Below are 24,346 nucleotides of genomic sequence, written 5' to 3'. Positions count from 1 at the left end.
GGTATAAATAATAATATAATAAAGTATAATAATACTACTAATAATATTTTTATTTATTTTTTATATTTTTTTAAAAAATTATTACTAATAATATAAAAATATAAGAAGTAATAATATAATAAAGGTATAAATGTATAATTGTGTGAAATGTATTATGAAAATTGGCTAGCAATTTCGACAAGCAAATACCAAGAAATAGGTTGCAGCTGTTTGTCTTTCGACTACACTTGCAAAATCCGCGATGGGACTGAGCTCGAATAACTTCAGCATCAGCGACTTTTTATTGTATGAAATCGCTGTCAATCAAAATGAAATGCAGCCTTTCGAAAGACCCTCCAATCATCACGCAGAAGCCCGGAGTCCAGGCCAGCCCACTCCTCCATTGACCCCCAGAGACCCTGAGCGTCCGTGGGCGGGACATAATCGCAGCATTTATCCAATGACCTTCTAGTTTCAATAAAATGTTAACACAATAGTATATATTTTACCATTAATTTTTTGACATTATAGGGGAAGCCGAGCTTCCCTTGCAGTCCCCACTGATTGGAATATATTCTTCATAACGCTGTCAATTAACATTGTTTGTTTGTTTGTTTGTTTGTTTGTTTGTGTGTGTGTGTGTGTGTGTGTGTGTGTGTGTGTGTGTGTGTGTGTGTGTGTAATTGTGTCTGTCTGGTTTTATCTTTTGCCTGGTTATGCTTACATTGTGGAAACCTAAGTCTCCTCAAGAAAAGCAAAAACTGGAAATTCAACTGTATTGTGACTAGGCTTTTTTTTTTTTTTTTTTTTTTTTTTGACGTTTAAGATATGTTTGTAGACTAGTCTGCACAATTATATGAGTGAAACCATGATTTTAGGCCTCTGTGATTCACACTGTAGCTTATGTCTCAGTTCAGCTGAACTTGCCAAGAGCTTGCACCTGCATGATGATAATAAGTTGCTAAATGTTTCTTTTTTTAAACTGGTGGCACAACACTATTAAAAAGAAGCCAAAGAAGATAAGGAATTGATTAAACTGGACGAAGGAGGATGGGTTAATAAAATTAAAACCAATTGAGCAAATGTATAAGAATGAGAAGTTTTGAATGAGAAGGTTAGATGTTTTGCAGGAATCAGCTTTGTTGTCGCCACCAATAAAGTCTAAGATTCGGCATCTGGAACTCCATGCATGACTCGAGTGATTTTTGCAAAGAGGGAAAGACTTTTTCCACGACATGACCAGCCAAATATCACCACAATGAAACAGCTTATTAAAGATGGTTTGTGTGAGTTAGGTTTAGGTAGGAGATAGAAAATATCACTAGGTCATTCTAAAAACATTGGACGTCAGTGGAAAATAGCCACCACCACCATGATAGAAGAAAACAACAATGTGTGTGAGGGAACTGTCTGTACTGAAAGCGTAGGTGAATGTGTATTGCTAAGCCTTCTAAATGTCAGTTAGTTCACATTATCAAAGAAAAGACACATTAACAAAAAATGTATGCATTTTAGAGTTGCTTCTTAAAAAAATTAGCTTCCAAGCATGCATTAATAGCCATAATATCATCATGGATGGATGGATGGATGGATGGATGGATGGATGGATAGATAGATAGATAGATAATTCACTTTTTAAAAATTAATGAATGCATTTTAGAGTTAGGCTACTTCTTAAAAAAATAGTTGCCAAGAAAATCAGTTAAATGATTGATTATTATATAATAATACATGACATTAACAGAAAAAGTATCTTGATATGGCTATATATGTAGCCTACTTGATAAAGTGAAGAGAAATTAAAATAAATGGCAATTTTCTCAAACAAATACAAATTTAAAAAAAAAAAAAAAAAGCCTATTTTTCAGGAAAAGTATACATTTTGAAGCCATTATATCAATAAAATAGTTTGTTAGTTTCACACACACACACACACACACACACACTATTTTCCCAAACCCTAACACTGTAGCACCTCCTTGCGGGCCGCTGGTGGTCTCAGACACCGAGAGCGAGAGTAAGATAGTAATATCGCAGCGCTAGGACCCTGCGGCTCCAGCGCGCTCTGGAGGTGTCGGAGGAGGCGAGGAGCGCACCTACTCCGCCAGACTCTTTATCAATTATTTGAATGCAAGTGTCCATCCAGAGGGTCACTCTGGAGATGGCTGCGAATCGGGTGGGGAAGCGTTATAACAATAAGATCCACTCACCGAGCCGAGGTACCAGCCGGGATGCTGGACTGAGCGTGCAGAAGAGACAAGCACGAGTCACCGTCAAATATAACAGAAAGGAACTCCAGAAGCGTCTGGATGTGGAAAAGTGGATAGATTGTGGACTTGACGAGCTGTATTTGGGAAGGGTGAGTCCTCTTGGAACAAAGATTAATGATATACGATTAAAAATAAATATACAATGAATGAAAGACAAATTAAGTCTAAAGATTTTCAAATCATTTCTGTGAATATTTAATGAGCTGCCAGCAGCAAAAGGCGGTGCTGATAAATCTCTTCTGTTCTCAGTAATATTGGTGTAGTCATTTATTGGTAAAATGCAACAATATTTAATAATGAAAGTTTTTTATATGTGGGAGGTAGCCTAGATTTAAAAGCATCCACGTGGAAATGTGCACATAACCTACTACTAGGCTACGTGTCTCAATTGTGAAGCAGGTGTCACTCACACCATTTGAATGCAGAATGGAATGTAAATTGTCTGGTGATAAAAATGTGATAAAGAATGCAAGTACGTTTCTAAATATCGTTTCTTTACCTTTTGATGTCCTCATCAATGATTATGCCCCACGTTTATTCATGAAGGGCGTGAACCTTTCCTTGGGTCATACCACTAAACGACTGCCTTTTGTGTCCCTCATGAATATATGTGTAAACAATGACAATCTGATGCCAATTTTTACTATGTGTTGTTATTGTAGTAACTTTTCCTCAACAAACCCAATTACTTTTATTTTATTTTCATATATTTTTCTCCATGAGGGATACTGTATCCCCAGGCAATTACTTGTGTGTCTGTATATAGATAGATAGATAGAAAGATTTTTTGAGGGCAAAATATAATCTCAGTCATGTTTCTATCATAGCTCCTCTTCACTAAAATTGTTTAAAATTACAACTTTTTTCAAAATGTGAACTCTGTATCATTTTTATTAGGTTTCTCAGTCAGACAAAAATTTATATAATGTAATATAATATAATATAATTAATAGTTCCCATAGAAATATCACCATTAAATCACTTTGTCACTTTGTAAAGAAACACTACGCACCTAGACTACACACGTAATACGCATAAGCACGAATTTGCGTTTTTGTAGTTTACACAGAGATGATAACTGTATCGTTTTCAAAAATTTGCACTTTGAAACCGTTTCAGGCCCCCAAAACGCCATTGTCGTGTAAATGAGTGGCCAAAACGTATAAAAAATTTCAGTTTTTAGTTGAAAACGTGTCGTGTAAATGACTCCTAATAAACAACTTGTAGTGTCATGACCTTGAACACAAAGATAGTAATCCCAAAATGAACTTATTTAAAGGGGTGGTTAATTATGATTTCACTTTTCTAACTTTAGTTAGTGTGTATGTGTCAAGACCGCTTGGCTCAATGTAGAGTTGACATAGGGGAGACCACACTGAACTTAATATTTAATTAGAATGCTGGTTTATTAACGAATGATTTACAAAAGTCAGTAAATGGGAAGCAAAAAAGGAGAACGGGCAAGGAGCGCCGACCGAAGTCAGCCTCTCATCGTCAGACCGGAATAGCAGAAAGAGAGCCCGAACCCACTGGAAGGCAATGATTTTAAAGACTCTCTCATCGGTCCACCAATTAGCACGGCACGGCCCACCGCAATAGCTCCACCTAAAAGTGACACAGAACAGCAGCAGTAGGCAATTCAGGCTTGATTACCCACACATGGCCAAGCCAGGGAGAGACACACCCAGCACTGCATAGCCAGGCGTGACAGTATGTGTAATATTGCTGTTTGAGCATATACAACATCTGCAAAGTTACGATGCTCAAAGTTCAATGCAAGGGGAGATATTTTCTTTTACAGAAATCGCTTTTAAACTACACGAGCTTCCTCCTGGGTTAGTGACATCACAAACCCTAAAATGTACATAAACCCCGCCCCCGGGAACACACAAGCAACAAAGAGGGTTAGGCAGTGTTGAGAAGAGGAAGAGTTGTTGTAGTAGAGCATATTTGTGAGTCTGCTCAAGCTGTCGCATCCGTAACATAAATTCAAGCTACATAAATTCATCAACTAACCATTCAGAAACGCCCTGTTGCATTATACATGTTGTCACTTTTTCTTGAGTCTCTCCATTATTGTCGGACTTCGGTTTGAACATAAAAGGCAGAACAGTTTCTGACATTTTAGTGCGTGTCTGCAAGCTGCTAACATGCGAGCTCTTGAAGCTCCGCCCTCTGTGCCGGGAGCAGCAGCTCATTTGCATTTAAAGGGACACACAATTTTAACATACCATAAAAAATGATATTTTGGTAAATTATGAGCTAAAACTTCATACACACTTTGGGGACATCAGAGACTTATTTTACACCTTGTAAAAAGGGCCATTATACCACCACTATTAAGTTGTTGTTGTAAGTTAAGACCACAAAAGTAAGTTGTGAAGATTTTTACCTCACACTTTGACATGATATTTGCATCTCTAAATGGGTTTTAATAATTTGACTCAGCTGATTGTGGATGTAGCATGCATAGTTACATCAGGCTACTTGTCATGTTCTCCTGGGAGGCTTGAAAAAACAAGATGTGTTCAAGACCAGTAAACATGCCTGATATGCAGAAATGCTGACAATTTATATCTAATTAGTTCACATTCCTGTGTCTTGGGGTATTTTAGGATGGAGGGGATTTTTTTTCTCCTCAGAGTCTCCAGTTCCCATGAGCAACAAGATCAGGGGGCTGATCTTAAATGCTTAGAGATGCTGCTGCTGTGACTTGTTGTTGCGCATGCTGCCTTAAATGGAGAGCTCTAGGATGCCAATAGCCGTCTGGAAAATGATAAACATTCACAGTCACTGGGCTTTGTGATGGTGGATGTGAGCAGAGATTTGCTTAGGCTCTGTCAGTGGAACGTACTTGGCGTCCTGCCACGATAAAGGCGTTTATGAAATGTAGTTGGGGAGACCAAGGGGTGTTCCAACACATTTAGTGGTTTTCTGCACTCTTTCACAAACTGTATAATATATTTCCAAATATGTCTGCTTCTAATTAAAGTAGTATTTAATAATAATAATAAAAAAATTGTCACATTATTTTTATATTTTTATATTATAAGGACATTTATATTGTCCTTATTTTTTACATAAGGTCTGGCTGCTTTTGGTGTAGGATTTACTTGCATTGTTTTAGAAATTGCTAGTAAATTTCACAAAGAATTAAAAACAAAATCGCAAGTAATACATCAAATAAAATTTTGAAGTAGACTGAAATAGTATTTTCTTGTAAAACGTACTGCAATAATCTTTCAAAAATCACTGGTAACATTTTACGATAAGGTTTCCTTTGTTAACATTAGTTAGCTACATTAGTTAACATGACTTAACAATGGAAAATACTTCTAAAGCATTTATTAATCTTGATTAATGTTAATTTCAGTATTAATATGAAAAGTTGTAATATTATTGATTGCACCTGAGCTAACATGAACAATGAACAGGTGTATTTTTATTAACTAACATTAACATTGATATATACAAATGTATTTTTCAGCACCTTCTGAAAATGAAATAAAACCAATAATTCCAAAACTATACCAAACCACAGTATTAGGCATTGTGAAGCAAACATTAGGATACTATCAACACTATAATTCTGTAAGTTTATCACTATACGTTTATTCTCTTTGTATGTGTGGTTGAGTTGTCCAGCCACTGGACACTTATATTATGGCAGAATATCACATGATGACTGGATGATTCTCAGCAGTCAAATCTTTGTGATTTTTAAGATGTGATGTTGGTGCTAAAAAGAAACAGCCCCCACTGAGGCTGTAATCAGATCCCCCCCTTCATTTCCTGTCGGCAGCAGGCCCGACAACGTCCTGCTCTTATGGTCTTGGGATTGATTGATGGAATATTTGTCTCATGGGGTGTTTCTTATGAGTGAGGGGGATGGGGGCTGTGGAAATGAAGACCCCATATGTCACTGTATCACAAAGAAAGCCCTTCTGCAACTGTCCTCCACCCCCCATCCCACAAAACAACTACCCGCTACCTATTATTGGTCCATGCAAAGGGCTTCACAAGCCCCATTAAGCAGGACCATATAAGCCCACAGCGCTATAAAAGCTTAATAAAAAAAAAAACAGATTTGAGTCCCATAGTGATCAGATGCGTGTCTGTTTGTAGTCCAGAGGCTGCTTCATCTTTTATTCCATGTCATCAAACATGGGTAAAAAAGAGGCACAAAACTTTGTGCTACAGATGTGACATATCCAATGTGTAACCCCCCCCCCTCCCCCCCCCAAAAAAAAAGTAATAGTTAACAGCAGTGGTTCTAACAGTTTAGTCTAGACCTAAAATAAGTGGCAGGTCTTTTCTGATGGACGTATGGAAAACACATGCAAAGAATAACATGCAGAAATTTTCTGTAAAATAATCATGCATGGTTGGGGTAGCTAAATAAACAGGCTCATCAACTTTTAAAAGGAAAGAGAAAACACTTCTCATATATATTGTTGCTGATGTCAAAGGCTATGTATCCACTCATCTATTTTGAGGCATATTATTCTCTCATTTGGTAAAAGTTAGCCAAATTAGCACAAATTAGCCAAATTAGGCACATGCTAACATGGTCGTGTACTTTATGTAAGGTAAATTAAAGAAAATACAACCCAGGTTGTATTAAATAATGGTTTGTATAACTTGTTGGGTCGTGACTTGATCTAAATGAAAATCCAGTTGAGATAGCATATGAACATCTTAGAGACGTCTATTTGATGTCTGCATTTACATCTGCAATATGTATTTTTTAGTGTTTGCCCATCTGCAATAGTTCTCTGACACGCCTCCTGTCAGATGTCATAAAGACATGTAGAAGATGTCTTTAAGATGTTTATGGTTTAGAATGTAAAACTGCTCTTTCTAAGATGTTTATCAGATGTATTTCTACTGCAGATGTTTTCAAGATCTCCAGAACCCCAAGCAGACATCTTACAGACATACCTGTGCTATTAGCTGGGTGATATTGTGTTTTTCACAGTAAAGGAGACATTTTCCCCTAAATGCATAAAAGGCATTTTTTTATATTTTATCAGTACAATTTGACAAGTCTAAATCTACTGTTGTTATTTGTCATAAAACAAGGAATGTCTAAATGTATAACATCTAAGTTTGTATGCTAGCTCCATTCCCGTGGGAATGATGATCAGAAAATGAACGCACCTGGGTAGATTTTACCAGAGTGCTTATAGTATCGGCATCACAAGGAGCAAAGAGCAAAACTGCAGATGTGAGAAATGAAGCTGAGATCCGCATTTAGAATGTTTATAAACAATATTACATTTCAGAGTTGACCCACAGCTGAGTTCTTGTTCCTAATATGGTCTGTTAGTAAAGAGATCACTAATAACCACAGGCTGCGATTAATTTTTTATTCTGTCTGTACAAATATTTAAAAAAATGTTTCTTGTGAAAAAGGATTTTCTTATGAATTGTCTTTAAATAAATGTTAAGAATTCCACCAAAGGCACATATAATGTAATTAGTTAGACTTTGCAATGTCAGTGCGTGTTGCTCTCACATGCACTTTTGCCTTTAATGTGGAACAGCGTATTACATCACAGTGTATGGAGTCCTGAGGACAGATGATGCACAAACGATCTGACATTTTACTCTGGATGGATACAAAGGGATAGAGCTGACATGAGAGGCGCTGAAATAATAGCGATGCTGAGATTGTCCGTAGTACTTAAGATTTGTGAATGCAGTATTATTTGTAGTTTATCAAGCAAAAGTATGTCAAATTATTAAAAACTGAAATATAGAACTACATTTCGTAAATTTGAAAATAAATTTATATTGCTAGGTGTCTGCCACAATGCTATAGTGTTGTGGGTGGTTGCCAGGGCGTTGCTATGCAGTTACTAAAATGTTCTAAGTCAGTGGTTCTCAGCCTTTTTTACTCTAAGGCTCCTCATTGTCCACAACAATATTTGAAGGCTCCTTTCCATTTTTTTGTGATATACTTTATAAGGATTAAGGATATGGATTTTTATAAATATTTTGAACCTATAATTTCTACCCAATAAAATATTTTAGAACTTGGCTTTTTACAAAAATGCCCATGGAGTTATAAAGTTGTATTATATTACATGATGAATTTACATTTTATTCCAGGTCTAGAAATCTCATTTTTAAAATTATAGGCTATCTCATAGAGTCAGTGGGAATCCTGGTTCTTAAAGGATAAAGGGGAAAAATGGCAATTGGTATGTGAATTAAAACCTTGAATTTTAGTTGTTTTGGCTTATTTTAAATCATTTTCAATCATCCTGTTTTTTTTTTTTGGCATGTTGCTAGGAAAGTTCTGGGTGGTTGCCAGTGTACTAAGTTAAAAGAGCCCACTTGCAAGTCACTATACTATGGTCTCTAGATATGGCTTGATTCCTTCCTTTAATTTTTCGGATAGTTCACACAAAAATGGAAATTCTGCTATCATTTACTCACTCTCATGTTGCTCCAAACCTTTATGAATTTCTTACATCTCAAACAAAAAAAGAAGATATTCTGAAGAATCAACTGTTTTTGTCCAGTCAATCGGGTCCAAAATAACACTATACCCTGTTGACTTTCATTGTATGGACAAAATCGTAGCACTAAAAAGAATGAGTGCAGGACAAGATACATGTGGAAGTGTAATATATGTGGTTATGGGTTTGTTAAAATCCCTAGCTCTATGATTGAGCAATAATAATGCAAAACACCAAAACACTTAGCAAACACCAGTGATGCATCTTAAAAATACTTGCCTCACTTGTCAGACTAGTTGTTGAAAATGGACTGGGTACATTCTTTTCTAAATGTTGACTAAATATTGATTTAGTCACATTCTTAGTTCTTACATTCTTACATCATAAATATAAATACTTGCTCAAATACACAGGAGATGGGCATTTTGAATTAGGGTCACAGCTGTTAATAAGGCATAGAAACTCAGAAGAAGAAAAAAAAAAAAACAGCCCATCTCAAAGACAGCAGGAAGAAAAAAAAAACTCTTACCCATTAACTACTGGCCTGGAAATAATAGAGGCTGAATCACGGCCCAGGGGGATCGGGTGATGCTAAACCAGTTGGAGTGATTGACTCAGCACTCATGCTTGCAGTAAAAGGTGAAAGAACTCATGTTTTGTCAGGAGGAAATGTTTTGAGTTTTTAGGGAATTGCAGAGACAAGCCAAAATGTGTTGACGACGCCACAGGATGTATGACTAATGAGAATAAAAACAGATTATTTACACAATTAAGTACTCAAAATCATTGATTAAAAATGCATTTTAGTTTAACAACTAAATTGCGTAGTTTTTTCATAAATTTTGATTCTAAATAATATTTGCTACACTGATTTCCCATTTTCAATTCATCGTGCAAAATATCTCTGCTTAGGAACGAATTGAAAGCAAAGGCACAAACTTTAAATGACTGGAGGATTGCTCTGAACGTTCACCGTGCGAGGGGTTATGTTTGTTTCACAGCATTTCAGTGGCATTTGGAGTTAAAAGAAAGGTCACTGATGCCCTGGTAGGGCTTTCAGCTTGGATCTAACTCCGATTGACCTTTCGACAGTGGTGTTAGTTTCAGGATTTTCACCCACACCAACCCTGTTCCCTGTATTTATCCGTAATCTTATCAGGAAAAGCACTGGCTTGCATGACCAGCTCTTAACCTGTTGTGTGGGTGTACAGTACACAATACTGATGGTAAATTTAGAGCTTTGGTAATAGAAGAAATGTATAGTTGCCATCCTTGGTGTTGTTAAGATGGTAAGTTTAGACTGAATCCCACCACATACTATTGTAATTTAGCTTTGATCACACCATGTTGAATTTATCTTAGCTTTTTAATATTCTCAATTTATTCACCCTCATGTCTCTTCAAAACCTGCATGATTTTCTCAAAAAATTATCCAAAAGCACTAAACACGTATCATAAAAGTGATCCATATGACTGAAATTCTGATCTTTTCAATGAATCCTTTGATCCAGTTCACAATGTTAAAATGCGTCTAAACGTTTCGTACATTAACCAGACATTCCTATTTCTCTCACAAACATGCCAAATCATTTTTTTTGTGAATTTGCATCAAATCACCACCTTTTTCCTGTTTCCTTCATTTGGTGGGTGGCAGGTTTCAAGCTGGTTTGGCATTGGTAAATGATTTACTGGAAGTATCTGAAAATTGCCCTTGGCCTATTTTGTATTGCACCAAGCCACAAAAAAAAAAGGGAAGTGAAGATTAAATCATTCTCGAAACACAAAGGTACACACCATAAATAATAGATTGCATTATTTCAGCTAGCCCATTTCCTATTAGAGAAAACTATTTTTCCACCGCAGTGAACATTTTAAAGTCAATGCAGAAATTCAGCCATTAATTTGCTATGAATTATATCTCTATAGTAGTTTAGGTGTATTTGAGGAGGCTGGAATAGACTTGTTTATTCCCACACAATAGATTAGTGAGACAACTAAGAGACAGCTGTCTGGCCTAGATTGACAGCTGCTGAGTAGAATGAGAGTCGAGACAATACTTTGATTTTTTGCTCTATAAGACCTAATGATTGTCTGTGTGAACCTGAATGCTATGCCAATGCCAACCTCTGATTTCATCACAGTACTCATTTAGTATGACTTTAATGTTTAGGGATGGCTTAGCAAGGGATTCATTGATTTGATGTTGTGGGCAGTCAAGTGAGAATGCATCTGAAAGTGCACATCTAATGCAATTGTTTCTTTTACAAGAGTAGGTCATAATTGTGAGTTTACTTTTATTCAGCCTTGGACAAGGTCTAATTGTAAATGCTCTGTTCACACTGTTTATTCATTAATACATTAATGATGCACTCCCATTTTAGCATACTTTTTCATAATTATTTTTAAATATAATGATATAAATGGTGTTTTCACTCAAGAATTTGCTAGTAAATTTCACAAATAATTACAAGAAACGACATGCAAAACATTGAATTAAAACTGAAATAGTATTTTCTTGTAAATCATTTTCTGCAGTGTAGTAGATAATAGTTTTAACAAGCAGATAAATATCAAGAACTAAAAATGTGAATGAAAAGAGTGACTTGTCCATAGATGAAGCCTGCTTGATTCAGGATCGATGTAAACTTGAGTACATGAAACGTGATGTTTAAATGTAAAGGCCTGTTTACACAAAGACACATTTTTGGTGCAATACATTTGGTGAGATAAACATTTCAAAGGTGCAGTCACATTTACATTTTTTGAAATTCAAAGAGCAAATTAAGTGGTCAACTGGGGAATTTCATCATTTCCATAAGTGCCACTACTGTCAGAGAGTGGAATTTTATTTTCATTCAGCCTGTCTGACATTTGTTGGACATTGGTTCGAATAGACAAATTGAATGCGAATTTCAGACCAGATTGTCTTGTCGAACACATTCATGTTAATGTGTACCAGGCCTTAAATGTGACTCTTTCTCTCCTCACAGGAAGAGGACATGCCAGAGGAAGTGAACATTGACGAGATACTAGATCTACAGAGTGATGAAGAAAGGATAGAGAAGCTTAAGGTATCTGCTCTCTGAAAATACTGACGAAGAAACAATCAGAGTTGCTCGTCACATGTATGTGGTGTATTTTAACTAGCATTAAAGGAACAGTTCATCCAAAAGGAAATCATATAAACTTTTATATGCAAAATCTTTCATCTTTTTGTTTTTCTTCTCATTTTCTGTTCCACATAAGATTGAAAGCCATAGGGTTTTGGGACAACATGAATATATTCCTTTAACCAGCTAGATCTTTTTGGTCATTCAGCTCATACCAGCAGCAAGAGCAGAATCAAACCAGCATAAACCATCCTGGACTAGGATGGAAATTCATTTTCAGCAGGGAAGAGATCTGTGTCAGGCTTTTTATCAAATCTCTTGATTTCTATTTCTTACAGGACATCCTTCATACCTGCAGTAACAACACAGAAGTAAGCTATTTTCATTCTATCACACAATTTAAGTTAAACATGATCTCTCCTTTTTAAACAAAGCTGTCCTGTCCTTTTTTTGCACATAGTTTTATTTTTTAACAAAATAACCCCCTGCAGTGATTGACAAAATGGTGAATGACTGTCACACTTTAGGAAATAGTGACTGACAGTGTTGACGAATAGACAAAACTCTCATGTTAACACGTGTTTTGATTAAATGAAATAATGGGAAGAAATAAAAAAAAAATCTGGCACTAGTAAAACATACTATAATGCAATATTTTATGTTTTTTGCCACCAAATGATGTAGTTACAACAACTACCAGCAGGGACTAACTAGCATATGCTAACCAGCCAAACCTTCACTTCTGTACTACAACTAAGACATCGTCCTCTGCTCCCCCCTATTGTCAAAGTTGATATTGTCAAGTCAATACTTTTAAAAGCTTTTCTGGGGCCGTTCTTCGTACATGGATTACTCAGTTATTTGGATTTGACATGTTGACGATTTGACATGATCCAGGATTGGTTCTTCGAATGTCTTTCTAAAGTTTGCTCATAGCAAAAATGTCCGTAAGCCGTGAGTATGGGAAGTTATTTCACATCCACAAGTTTTGACTGCCTGTCCCAGCCATTGCTACTTTCTTACAAGAGCACCCTATTTAACCAGGGACATTAATAATTAAAAATAAAAATGGAAATATGTTTTTATATACTAATTATAGTATAAATTAATAATAATTTTAAAATTAAAATAATGTTGTGAAGTCTAATTATGTCCAATTTTTCTCATTGAGAGATTTATTTGTGAGGGAATAATTATCTCATAATTTTATTGGATCCTTAGACACATTACATACAGTTAGTTTGAACCATGCATAAATTTGAACGCTGACAGCTATTATACAGCTATTATGGCTTGATGAAATATTCGACTTTATAAGCTTTAATTAAGTTTACTTTAACTTTAACTTTAATTCATGTAAAATGAAATTAATTGCTAATTACAAAGGCTACTGAAAAAAAGTGTAAAGCCTCTACAAATACTAGAGGAACTTGTGAAAAATGGAAATAATTGGGTATAAGAAACATTGACACATTTCATTTATCGATTTTAAATTTTGTGTAATTTTGCCTTCTTGGCTGTTACCTTTTTTAAATTATATGATGTCATTATGTTACTGTGTTGATGCCAGCCAATCGCTTGCATTGCTGATCATGGTTTGAGTATCGACATATATATATATATATATATATATATATATATATATATATATATATATATATATATATATTAGGGCTGTCAAACGATTAATCGCGATTAATCGCATCCAAAATAAAAGTTTGTGTTTACATAATATATGTGTGTGTATGGAGTATAATTATTTTCTATATATAAATACACACACGTGCATATATATTTAAGAAAAATGTGTTATTTATATGTAAAATATTTATATATAATATCAATTATATATAATTTAAATATATATACACAGTGTAAGGCCCGATATATTGGTCCAATCTGCCGGTCCGCCAATACACGGGGAAGGTTATCACGTGCTCTGTCCTCACTCATGCAGAGTATTGGTTGGTTAAATTTACAATACATTTAGTTATGTATTCTCTCGTTTATTTCATCTGACTCCATAAATGAAAAGGTTTTAATAATATCTGTGCCTCACTAAAAGTGAGCGAATGTTTGACTATTCCTTTTAACCATTAAATGAACAACGTCAAGATCATTTAGAATAATCACATGTAACAATTTATTATGTCAGGTAAATGTATCATGCCAATTTCATAATCAATTCAAAGATAATCGATACAAAACATCAAATTCTCTGGAATAAAGGAAAGAGATGCATACCCAACATTAAGCAATACATGAGGCTGAGAGCTCTCACTCCCAGCCTCACGGACCGATCTGAAGTACAGAAAAGGCCCCGATCTCCCTGCTGTACTCCATTAAATAGCCAGACCTCTTTCACATGTAAACATGTGCTAACAATAGTAAATTTGCATTCGGAGGTACACTGTAGCACCTCTTGGGGGGGTGTGACCATTTGCTTGAGAGACCAACCCCTCCTTGTATGCTAGTTATCCATAAACCTTCAAAAATCTTATTACCTTGTGTTTTACTTATTCTGAGATGAGAGAATTGTACCAGTCGCACTGTGACATTTTAAACGATACCAAACATGAATATACTCTGTGATAATCATTCACATTAAACTATACATTTTCTTGGGTGAAATCAGGTAGTCACCTGAGCATGAGAGAGAGGGGGTGAAGGGAGAGGGAAGGAGATGTAGATTAGATGACTCGGGGGTGAGACTTTCGTCTCGATGCTGCGTGAGAGCCAGTTCAAATGCTAATCTCCAGAGAGGTCCTTTTGTCCTCTCAGGGCCTGGTCACCCCCAAAACAGACTGTCTGGAATTTCCTAATTTATCAATTCTTACAACAGTATATACATGCAAATATTTCTTAAATATATACATGCATGTGTGTGTGTATTTATATATGGAAAATAATTATACACCGTACACACACATATATTATGTAAAAACAAACTTTTATTTTGGATGCGATTAATCACAATTAATCGTTTGACAGCCCTAATATATATATATATATATATATATATATATATATATATATATATATATATATATATATATATATATATATATATATATATCGATGCCCTTTCCAATGATCACATGCACACTCAGTAATATCAACTTCATCCAGATATTTTAATCAAATCTGCAAATTAGCTTGAAGAACCAAATTATCCAGAGATCAATGATCACGTTAGAAGATGTGGCATCTGTCAAATCATCTCAAATGTGTTAAGTGAATTACGAAGATCGGAGCCCAGGGGCCGGTTGCATAAACTTCTAAGACTACAGTCTTACAAGTTAGTCATCTAATTTTTTTCTTCAAGACTGGTCATAACTTTTTAAAATCTGTTACATAATAGGGTAGATTGGTCTGATTTAGGCCTAATTTATTGCTAGTTGCTCAGACTAGTTCTTAAGACACCGTCTTAATTTGGTCAACGTCTCAACTGGCCCCAGGTCCTAAATGGTTGACAAGTCGCTTGTTTTCATTCAGTTACTACTCTGTTGACACATTCCATAATGTCTTTCGTTATAAAGATTCTTCTATGATGTGCTTATCCTCCTCATCTTCGTCAGGTTTTCATCACAGAATTGGTGAATAAACTTCACGGTTTGCAGAAACAAGAAGATCTCCACAACAATGGCATTGAACATCCCCAGCTTCACGTCTTCCCCGACCGCCAGGGCTCTTCTGACACTGAGAGACTCTGAGCACCTGCACATCTACGGCTGGTCAGTCTCCTGTCTCAAAACTGCTCAATAGCAAGGCATCAGCAGCACTTCTGTAAAATATAGACAGGTTGCTGACTTCAGTTTGTATAGTAACAAAACAACACAAAACCTATAAAAATATTTATGTAAAAAAAAAAACTCGGAGTGACTGACCACAGCATGGACCCTTTAAAAGTTGTCGTCATTATTTTGACATTTTTTAACAGTGAAAAATGAGACTTACAACAGATGTACTTCCCAGTTAACATGTAGCCTATTTGTTAATTTAACTATTTCTACCGGATCCCTTAGAATTACATTCATTGGTATAACCCAATAAAGTCAGTGTTATTCTGTAATATTAAACCATTTATTTGACTTTAATGTAAAACATTTTTGGTTACCTGAGAACAATTTTTACACTACACAATATCCTTTTTAAATAGTTTTCCCTTAGAAATATTAACCCCTGTTTTTATCTGGGTTTTTAGATTATAATGATTTCATGGATTTTCCACTAATGGACCAAAGATTTTTGTCAGGATGCTTTTTAGAGTTCAAATCAGTAATTCCCTGTTGTGTTGTTCATATCTGTGAATTAGATTTTGTAGGATTCAATTATTTTTCAGAAAAACTCTTGAATATCACTGATGAATTTATGATGCTTGATTAAAACTGACAGCTTATGCTTATGCCCAGTAGATATGAAGGACTTGGATAAAGACTGGTTTGTGACAAAACCATGAGGTATTGTTAATATGTTTGCTGCTACTATATTAACTACTCAAGCTGGTCAAATTTACTTCACATTTTGAAGGAATTTTCACGTTTTTCTCTTCCAGCTCTGTATTTAGTTTGTTTGTTTGTACAGTGACAGAGTGCCAGCAATTTCTCTTATCATGTTTCTTTATGTATCATTTACTTCATTTTCATTTGCTTGCAGTTAAGGGTTTTTGAAATCCACATTCCAGTGCACATCTCATTTTAAACATTGGACAGAAATAATAATTAAAAAAAAAAAAATCTTTTGGTGAATATTTCAATTTCTCCTGTTTATTTTATTTTAACATTTTGTATCTATAATGATATGAAATTGAGCAAAAAGTAATGATGGGCTATTGCTTATGGGCTATTGCTATTGCTCCCCGTTAAATCTTTGTGAAATAAAATAATAATAAATCTACTATATGTGTTCAGTTAATTATTACTTAATATGCCTACATGCAGCTTTATGGTTTTGCAACTTTAATATTCTACCTTTTAACTTCACACATATAATCCAATTTAAATAATGGTGGACGTATGAGTTTGTGAAACATGTATTAGCTCCTTGAACCTTTTATTCTGGATAAATTATGATAAAAATATGGATAGATCTATCTGACAAAAGATGCTCTGCTGTCCTGTCAAAAAGTTTATTGAGAGTGACAGCAGAGGGCAGCATTGAATCTGTTCATATCAAGAATCTATTTTGAGCCATTTCGGTTACACAAGCTATTGATGTTATTATGACTTACCATTTACGACTAATGATCAAATAACCAATTACTATAAATTCAGAAGAAGCTCTTATTCAGCTTTCATGAACAACCAGTCAATCAGCAAAAATGCTTAGGCCTATTGAAAGATGGAAAAACTTGAATGACGGATTTAAACTCTGTACAAAGTTAATATTTTGTATTGTTTGAGAATGTAAAACACATGGTATATCAGAAGCATACCATGTCAACAAAGGAGGAAAGAAACATTGTTTTTTTTTTAGATAAAGCTGTGTGAATTCTTTCAAGCAGCAAAGTCATGCTTGTTCCCATGATGTAAACAACATAAATAGCATTCATTACCACAGTGGTGATCAAAGCCCTGTGTCTATGGATCCGTGGGTCTAATACAATGCCGAGTCTCGCTGTAAGAAAACAAACAAACTACCCCACGCAGAGAACATGCAGGTGCACTCATTGACCCTGGCACAGCAACCCAGCAAGTCTGCCCTGCTTATTTCAACCCACAGTTGGGAAAACACCTTCAGATGTGCTAGGCCTGTGAGGACGATAAGCATCAACAAACATGCTTCAGACAAAAGCCGAGCAGTTGTCAGAGGACTCCTGCTCATTCAGATCCACTTCCCTCACGCCACGCACCAGTGCTGACCAATCATGTTAGCCATAAGCACACGTATCCATGCCAGTCAGTAAAGAATTAAACAGAAAAATACATGCATCCACGATTCCCAGAGTAATTAGTGGAGTCATAGTGCCCATGATCCCAGAGGCCCAAGAGGTGGTGGGGGAAGCTCCGAGCTGGTGGAAAGGAAAGGGGATGGCCGGCTTCCTGAGGAAAAAGCATCGTCTTTTGCGCTCCAAAACAACTCAGGAAGTGACCATAGCTAGCCTCGGGCTTCAGACGCGCATTCAGTCGGACAACAGCACATGTATAGTTAGCTACTCTCGAGTTGGACACTTACAGTTAATACTGTCACACAAATTCATACACAGATACTAAACCTCTGGGGCACTGGGATGTCCCTGCTCTGAGACTTTCAGGGATTTACCATCGCTTCACTGCCAAACAAGGTAAGAGGAACGTTTTTCTGGTTTGACAGGGTTTTAAGACATTTGATTTGTTCAAAATTCCTCATATGACAAGTGCAGGAGTGTTTACAACTTCAGTAGTAGTTTAGATGTCATTGGTTTCAGCTGTTTCACTAGGCAACGAAGGTTATTCTGATGTCTTGGTGAGCTGAGTGGATGTTGTGTAGGTCTCAATGTCAGTGATATAACATTAATGTCATTAAGGCCAAGTACACTTCACTCTCCACACTTTTTGTACACTTCTCGCATGAATACACTCAAGCAAAACTGGAAAGCCTTATTGATCTTTATAGTTGTGAAATATGACCATGTACTTCTTGATATATTTACCATGGTCTGTGTTGTGATGCTACAAAACCATGTGTTCACATCTGATTCACTTTCTGTGGATATCACACCTCAAAACAATGACCAGAAATCTAGTCATTATAATCAGATGGGTTTCAGCTAGTTTCACTTCAGATCTGACTGATTATCAAGTGGCGACCCAACTAAAAAATACAAAAAAAAAAATTCTAAAATAAAAAAAATAAAAAAAAATTAAATCTAAATTACTGCAAACTGCATAAGCCCAACAATGTGCAAAATGTGTGAAAAGATTTGCATTTATATGACACGGAAAGGACAAAAAAATTAAATGAACAACAGAAGTGTGATTTGACTTGAATAACAAGTGAACCATTATTTAATTCTGGCTTATATTTTATTTGTCCTTTTGTTGTTCATTTTCAAGGATTATTTTATTTATTTTTGAGGGCATCTGCCTTATTTGAACAGCTTCTACCAATTCACAAATGAATGTACCATAGAGCAGTTTAGTTATATTAACACCTTTATTCAAATGCTGGAAAACACTAAAAAATAAAGATGTACAACATTAAACTGACATCATATATTTGATTTTATTTATTTTTATTACATCAGAAGCAATAGAGGTACATATCAGCTTAGATAGGAGGGCCATAGAGTGTCTTGGACAAAGGGGGGTCCTTGGAGTCACACAGGAACCAAAAAGGAACCACTACCATATAGTTTGATTGGATACGACCTTTGACACCAACAACAAAACAAACATTTTCTCCTCTCTTTTTGTAGCTGATAAGACAATTGTTTTGATATAACTTACACAATTATATGGTAACTGCATTGTATTATTTACATGTTTTTCATGTTTTTACCTGCTGTCCATGGCCAATTTGGGTAATTAGTTGCAATGAATATTCTGTGCATTTTCATTAAAAAAAGTGTCACATACGCATTCTCTTGTCAAAATGAATCGTGAGTTCATATAATACACAATCGACTTGTCATAATATACTACAAATAGTCTTATACTGTGCAAGTGAGTGAAAACAACACCTGTACCAAGAAGAGTAAACAAGACATTGCAGATGACAGAAAACACACGTACAGCGATGACACGACAACAACCATAAAAACCCAGGGAAAGACAAAGCCTTGCACATGCTGAGTGACATTTTCCCTCACAAACCTCTTAAATTAGCTTCAACCTGACCCCCATCCATGTAAAAGGTTACACTTGTGACGTCCATCCAGTCCATTCCCGCTTGCAGATGCCCACATTACAGCGAAACGGAATCAGGATGCTACCAGCTAAAACGGGCCCTATAAAGGATAACCCCCTGTTCCTCTGCTGGCATTCACCACACTGGAGAGTGTCAGTAAGGCTGCTCCTGATTGCTCGCTGCTGTTTTAGTGGCATGACCTATAGAGCCCTTTTCTCAGCACAGATCCAGAGGGCTTTTCCTGCGGTCCATAAGGAGCACCACTGCAGGATGCAGGCGGGCTATGATTGAACCATCCTCCGCTGACCCTTCACTCAGGTGCCAGCAAGAGGTTGCATAATAATGGTGACAAACGGGGATGTGAGCACACCACTTTGGGAAAGAAACCAAGAATTGTGCGCTTTACTGTAATGACAAGCAGCAATGAAAAGATATTTGATCAAAATCAAATGAGATCCTCATTTAAACAAACACAAGTTTTGTAGATTTTAACTTTGGGATTTTTTTACAGCTCGCAGGGCTTTTGTGAAAACTACAGGTTATACTTCCTCAGTTTTGTGATCCCAGCCACAGACAGTCGGATAGACAGAGGGTTATTAACAGAACAGTTATGGAAAATTTGATCGTACTATGTCTACTCTTTAAACTACATTATGGTAAAAATGGAACACTATGGCAGCAAATTTCTTATGTACGCGTCAGCGTTTGCTTCATGTTGTTGGGCAGAACTGACAGAATCCTTTACTGGAAACCAAAAGTAACTCTCTCCTGGTAAACATTTACTCTTTGAATTCTTGCACTCGGGAACAATAGAAAAAGATTGCTAAGAAGTATTTCCTACTTTAGCATGGAGATATTTGACTCTGAAAAGCGTATAGCAGACCATGGATGACAACATGCCCAATGCATTATGGGTGTTGAAGTTTTCCTATACCTATTTGGCAAAAGGGAAGACAACAGCCTTTTTTCTCTGTTTTCTCTAGTCAGGTACACTGTAAAAAATTAAACCGTGATTTTTTACGGTAAAAAACCGGCAGCTGTGGTTGCCAGAACTTTACCGTCAAAAATACAGTAGCAACGTTATTGGTTTTACAGACTTAACTTAAAATTTACAGTAATAAACCGTATTTTTTATCTGATATAATGTGAATTTACCGTCTTATTGAAGGGGTAAATTTAAAATTTACAGTAATAAACCGTATTTCATTATCTGATATAATGTGAATATACCGTCCTATCTGTTTTGTACCATTGCAATACACTGATAACCACCAATCACAGCAGTGATGAGAGTCACATGATCAATCAAAGCTCATCACAAGCAGCTCTTCCACAAAAAAGTTAATATTAATATTATAGAAGCTGCACAGATTCATTCACACAAACATTAAACACCATCACGGTAACACACATGAAATTAAAAATTGCAATAAACATTAATTTAACAACATTAAATGTAACATAAAACCCTAATGTACATAACTGATTAGAAAAAAGCTAAGAAAACTATGAAGAAACATAGTTATTTCAACAAAAATACATCAAATGTGAAGTGTCACACAGGGAATTGTGGGAATGACAATTTACGTTTTTTCACTGTAAATTATACAATGAGTTGTTCTTTTTCACTTTCAAAAACTGTCCTACTACAATTCAATTAACTACAATTAAATGTACCATTAGATCTATCACAGTTATTTACCGTATATAGTACGGAAACTTTCTGTTAACCAATTAACAGTTTTTTACTGTAGCATTTTTACAGTCTTTTACCGTTAAAATTACGATCATTTTTTACAGTAGCGCCGATTTAGATTTTTCTTTCGCCTTTCTAATTTATAGACAGCTAACTTTTATTGAAAGCCCATTTTGCCAGTGGTGAACTACCCCTTCATTACTGGGTAAAAAAAGTTAATTATATGAAAATGATTAAATGGAAATTATACTATTTTTAAATAAATAAAGAAACAAATAAATAAATAGAATATGTGTCTAACTGTAAATGCTGGGTAAAAACATCCATGTATTAAAAGTATTTCGCTTTTATAATAATATATACTATTTTATATTAATAATTTAAACAAACAAACAAATAAATAAATAACTGGGTTGGGAAAAATCTGTTTCATCATATTGTAATATAGACAGAAATATATAATATAATGACAGATAAATAACAGAAAGTAAATATTTTACATATAATATTTTACACATATTTATAATAATTACATTTTTACCAGTATACACGAATCTTTATACATGACAAATAAATATCTGCCTTTATATTTCAGGAAGGGGGTCTTTCACAAAGGGATTGTCATGATTTTTTTTATATTTAATAGTGTGATTTCCATGAAAATGCGTAGTCCAAAAATCCCAGAACCCTTTTACAGGAATCAATCTGAAAAACAAATGTTTCTAAACTGAATCATGTCAAATAAAATGCAAGCCAGATTGTCCTTTTGAGGAGCTTAGGCTGTTGGGAAATATTTGAAACATCGCCAAGGTGAACGTCGTAGGCAGAGCAGGAGCAAAGGATGCACCAGCAAACACACACAACAATGACAAAGTTAATGTTATGCGGTACTATTTCCTGCTCCCCAAGCCAAGAATTCACCCCAGTTTGGAGCTTCTCTTTATACAGTCCCGCTTTATTCAGTGCTGCTCTTAGATGTGACGCCAATTGTGGTTTCCTGATGCACTTTTTGCGCCGACAATCAACAGGAACAAGAAGGTGTTGTTCTTGTTCGGTTTCAACGAAAATATATTGCATGAATCCTATAGTTGATTATCAGGGAGGTCAAGGTGGACATGGGAAAGTGTGTCCGGAAGATAACCTATAGCTGCAAAAGAAAAGAGGGGGATAAAATGCTTGAATGTACAGTATGTACAACTTGTTATTCCCCCCCATGCAGCCCATTTGCTCAGCCCAAGTGGTCAGTGCTCTTGTTTGTATGTTTATAAAACAGATTTAAAAAATTAAAAAGAAATTGAGAGTTAAATAGCCATGCCAAGTTTTTGACCTCAGTGAAAGCTCCTGAGGCTCATGGGAGGCGTGACACTCATGGCAATCCTTTGTTTATGCATCAGCGAAGAAGCTTTTCTGTACTGTTTATCATATTGTTGAAGAACACAGATTTCATAAGACTTAAGAAAACAAGGGTTTGGAGAAGCTCACTCTTTCAACTTGTTCAGTTGAAATGTGCCCCCATGACGCACTCCAGAGCAATTTATATTGTTCAGACAAAATTTATACGCATTTGTCTGACTTTCCTCTGGCACGTGTGCTGCCTGATTGTTTTGTCAAATATAAAAATGTTAAAAATGGGGCAAAAATATAAGACGTGAGGTCACAGGTCAATTTTAATGGCCTGTGACCCATTAAATAAGCCACATATCCATTTACGGTTTAGCCTATCCGTTTTTTTGTTTTTTTGTTTTAAATTAAGGATGTCCTGAATAGATTAATACTATTTCAAACTATTTAAAAACAACCAACCAACCACACACACACACACACACACACACACACACACACACACACACACACACACAAACCCATACACAAACAGACACACACACACACACACACTCACACACACACACACACACAAACAAACTGTATATTCTATCACAGAATGTGTGTGTGTGTGTGTGTGTGTGTGTGTGTGTGTGTGTGTGTGTGTGTGTGTGTGTGTGTGTGTGTGTGTGTGTGTGTGTGTGTGTGTGTGTGTGTGTGTGTGTGTGTGTGTACCTGGTCCAATTTCCACAAGGTCAAAATTTACTGGTATTACTATCCTTGTGTCCACACTAGATGACTGTAATAAAAAAAGGTACTTGTAGCAGACTTGTGGCACACTGGTGAAATCCTTTTGGAGAACCTGTAGGCACCTTTTTAAAGTTCTTAAAATATCCTTAAAATAATAATAATAATAATAATAATAATAATGTATTTATCATTTTTTTTAATTAAATGTAATTTTATTCATATATGTATTTTTTCATTCTAAAATTTTATTTTATTTTATTTTATTTTATTTTATTTTATTTTATTTTATTTTATTTTATTTTATTTTATTTTATTTTATTTTATTTTATTTTATTTTATTTTATTTTATTTTATTTTATTTTATTTTATGGGATGGGGGGGAGTTCTTAGACCTGCCCACAAACTAAAAGTAAAAGTCCTGACTGAGCAGCTCGTGTCATTTACTCTGAACGGTGGTGTTGACACACATAAGTGGGACGTTCCTCGATTTGAATTGATGTCACATTATTTCATTTAAATATTTTTACTTTTCGTTTCTGACATGAAGACAGACCGACATGGACTCCGTAAGTTTTTCTTATATTTGCCCTTTGTTATTATAAAGTGCTAAACTTCACTGGACCTTGTGTCATCAGTAACCATGTTAACCACTCTGAAGAATTTACCGCTGCAATGCTAGCCTACAATAACGCTGGCGTTTTTAATGTTCAAATCTATGCATTTGGTTATAGAACTGTTAAATGAATGAAATATCGGAATATTGTATTAATATGTTGAATATGTCTTAAAAAGGGATAATTAAAGGGAAATCAGGCTTAACGCCAATAAATACATTATTGATTTTTTTTTAACTCGGTTGTAAGTCCGTTTTTTGAGTGAAACTAAACTTTTCTACATCTCTTATGAGAGAAATTGAACTGAATG

General features: G+C 35.4%; 2 protein-coding genes across 3 annotated transcripts in view; both read left to right on the top strand.

Moving 5' to 3' along the window:
- Positions 1-1,979: 1,979 nt before the first annotated feature.
- On the top strand, positions 1,980-16,738 carry ppp1r14ab (protein phosphatase 1, regulatory (inhibitor) subunit 14Ab). 2 transcript variants are annotated; one of them, XR_013822720.1, is made up of 5 exons: positions 2,029-2,338; positions 11,707-11,787; positions 12,165-12,197; positions 15,405-16,286; positions 16,382-16,530. XR_013822720.1 is itself a non-coding variant. In XM_079885801.1 (4 exons), exons 1-4 carry the CDS (start codon positions 2,108-2,110, stop codon positions 15,537-15,539), a joined length of 480 nt encoding a protein of 159 aa, XP_079741927.1. In that variant the 5' UTR covers positions 1,980-2,107; the 3' UTR covers positions 15,540-16,738. The 2 variants fall into 2 exon arrangements, 1 of the variants encoding a protein (XP_079741927.1); XM_079885801.1 differs by having other exon boundaries at positions 1,980-2,338; positions 15,405-16,738.
- A 1,300-nt stretch (positions 16,739-18,038) lies between these two features.
- The window catches only part of exoc3l2b (exocyst complex component 3-like 2b), a 31,531-nt gene continuing 25,223 nt past the window's right edge, over positions 18,039-24,346 (top strand). The window contains exon 1 of the mRNA XM_079887118.1: positions 18,039-18,109. The gene's annotated coding sequence lies outside the window, so the exon portion shown is untranslated. The remainder of the gene's footprint in view (positions 18,110-24,346) is intronic.

This window comes from Squalius cephalus, assembly GCF_949319135.1.
Source record: "Squalius cephalus genome assembly, chromosome: 11".
In the NCBI taxonomy this organism is placed as follows: domain Eukaryota; kingdom Metazoa; phylum Chordata; class Actinopteri; order Cypriniformes; family Leuciscidae; genus Squalius; species Squalius cephalus.
Note: the sequence above shows the minus strand (reverse complement) of the source record. Positions and strands in the feature narration are given on the sequence as shown.

Coding starts and splice junctions, on each gene's coding strand:
- ppp1r14ab (XM_079885801.1), top strand. CDS start 2,108: ATGCAAGTGTCCATCCAGAGGGTCACTCTGGAGATGGCTGCGAATCGG. Junction 2,339..11,706: donor ACGAGCTGTATTTGGGAAGG/GTGAGTCCTCTT, acceptor CTCTCCTCACAG/GAAGAGGACATGCCAGAGGA. Junction 11,788..12,164: donor AAAGGATAGAGAAGCTTAAG/GTATCTGCTCTC, acceptor TATTTCTTACAG/GACATCCTTCATACCTGCAG.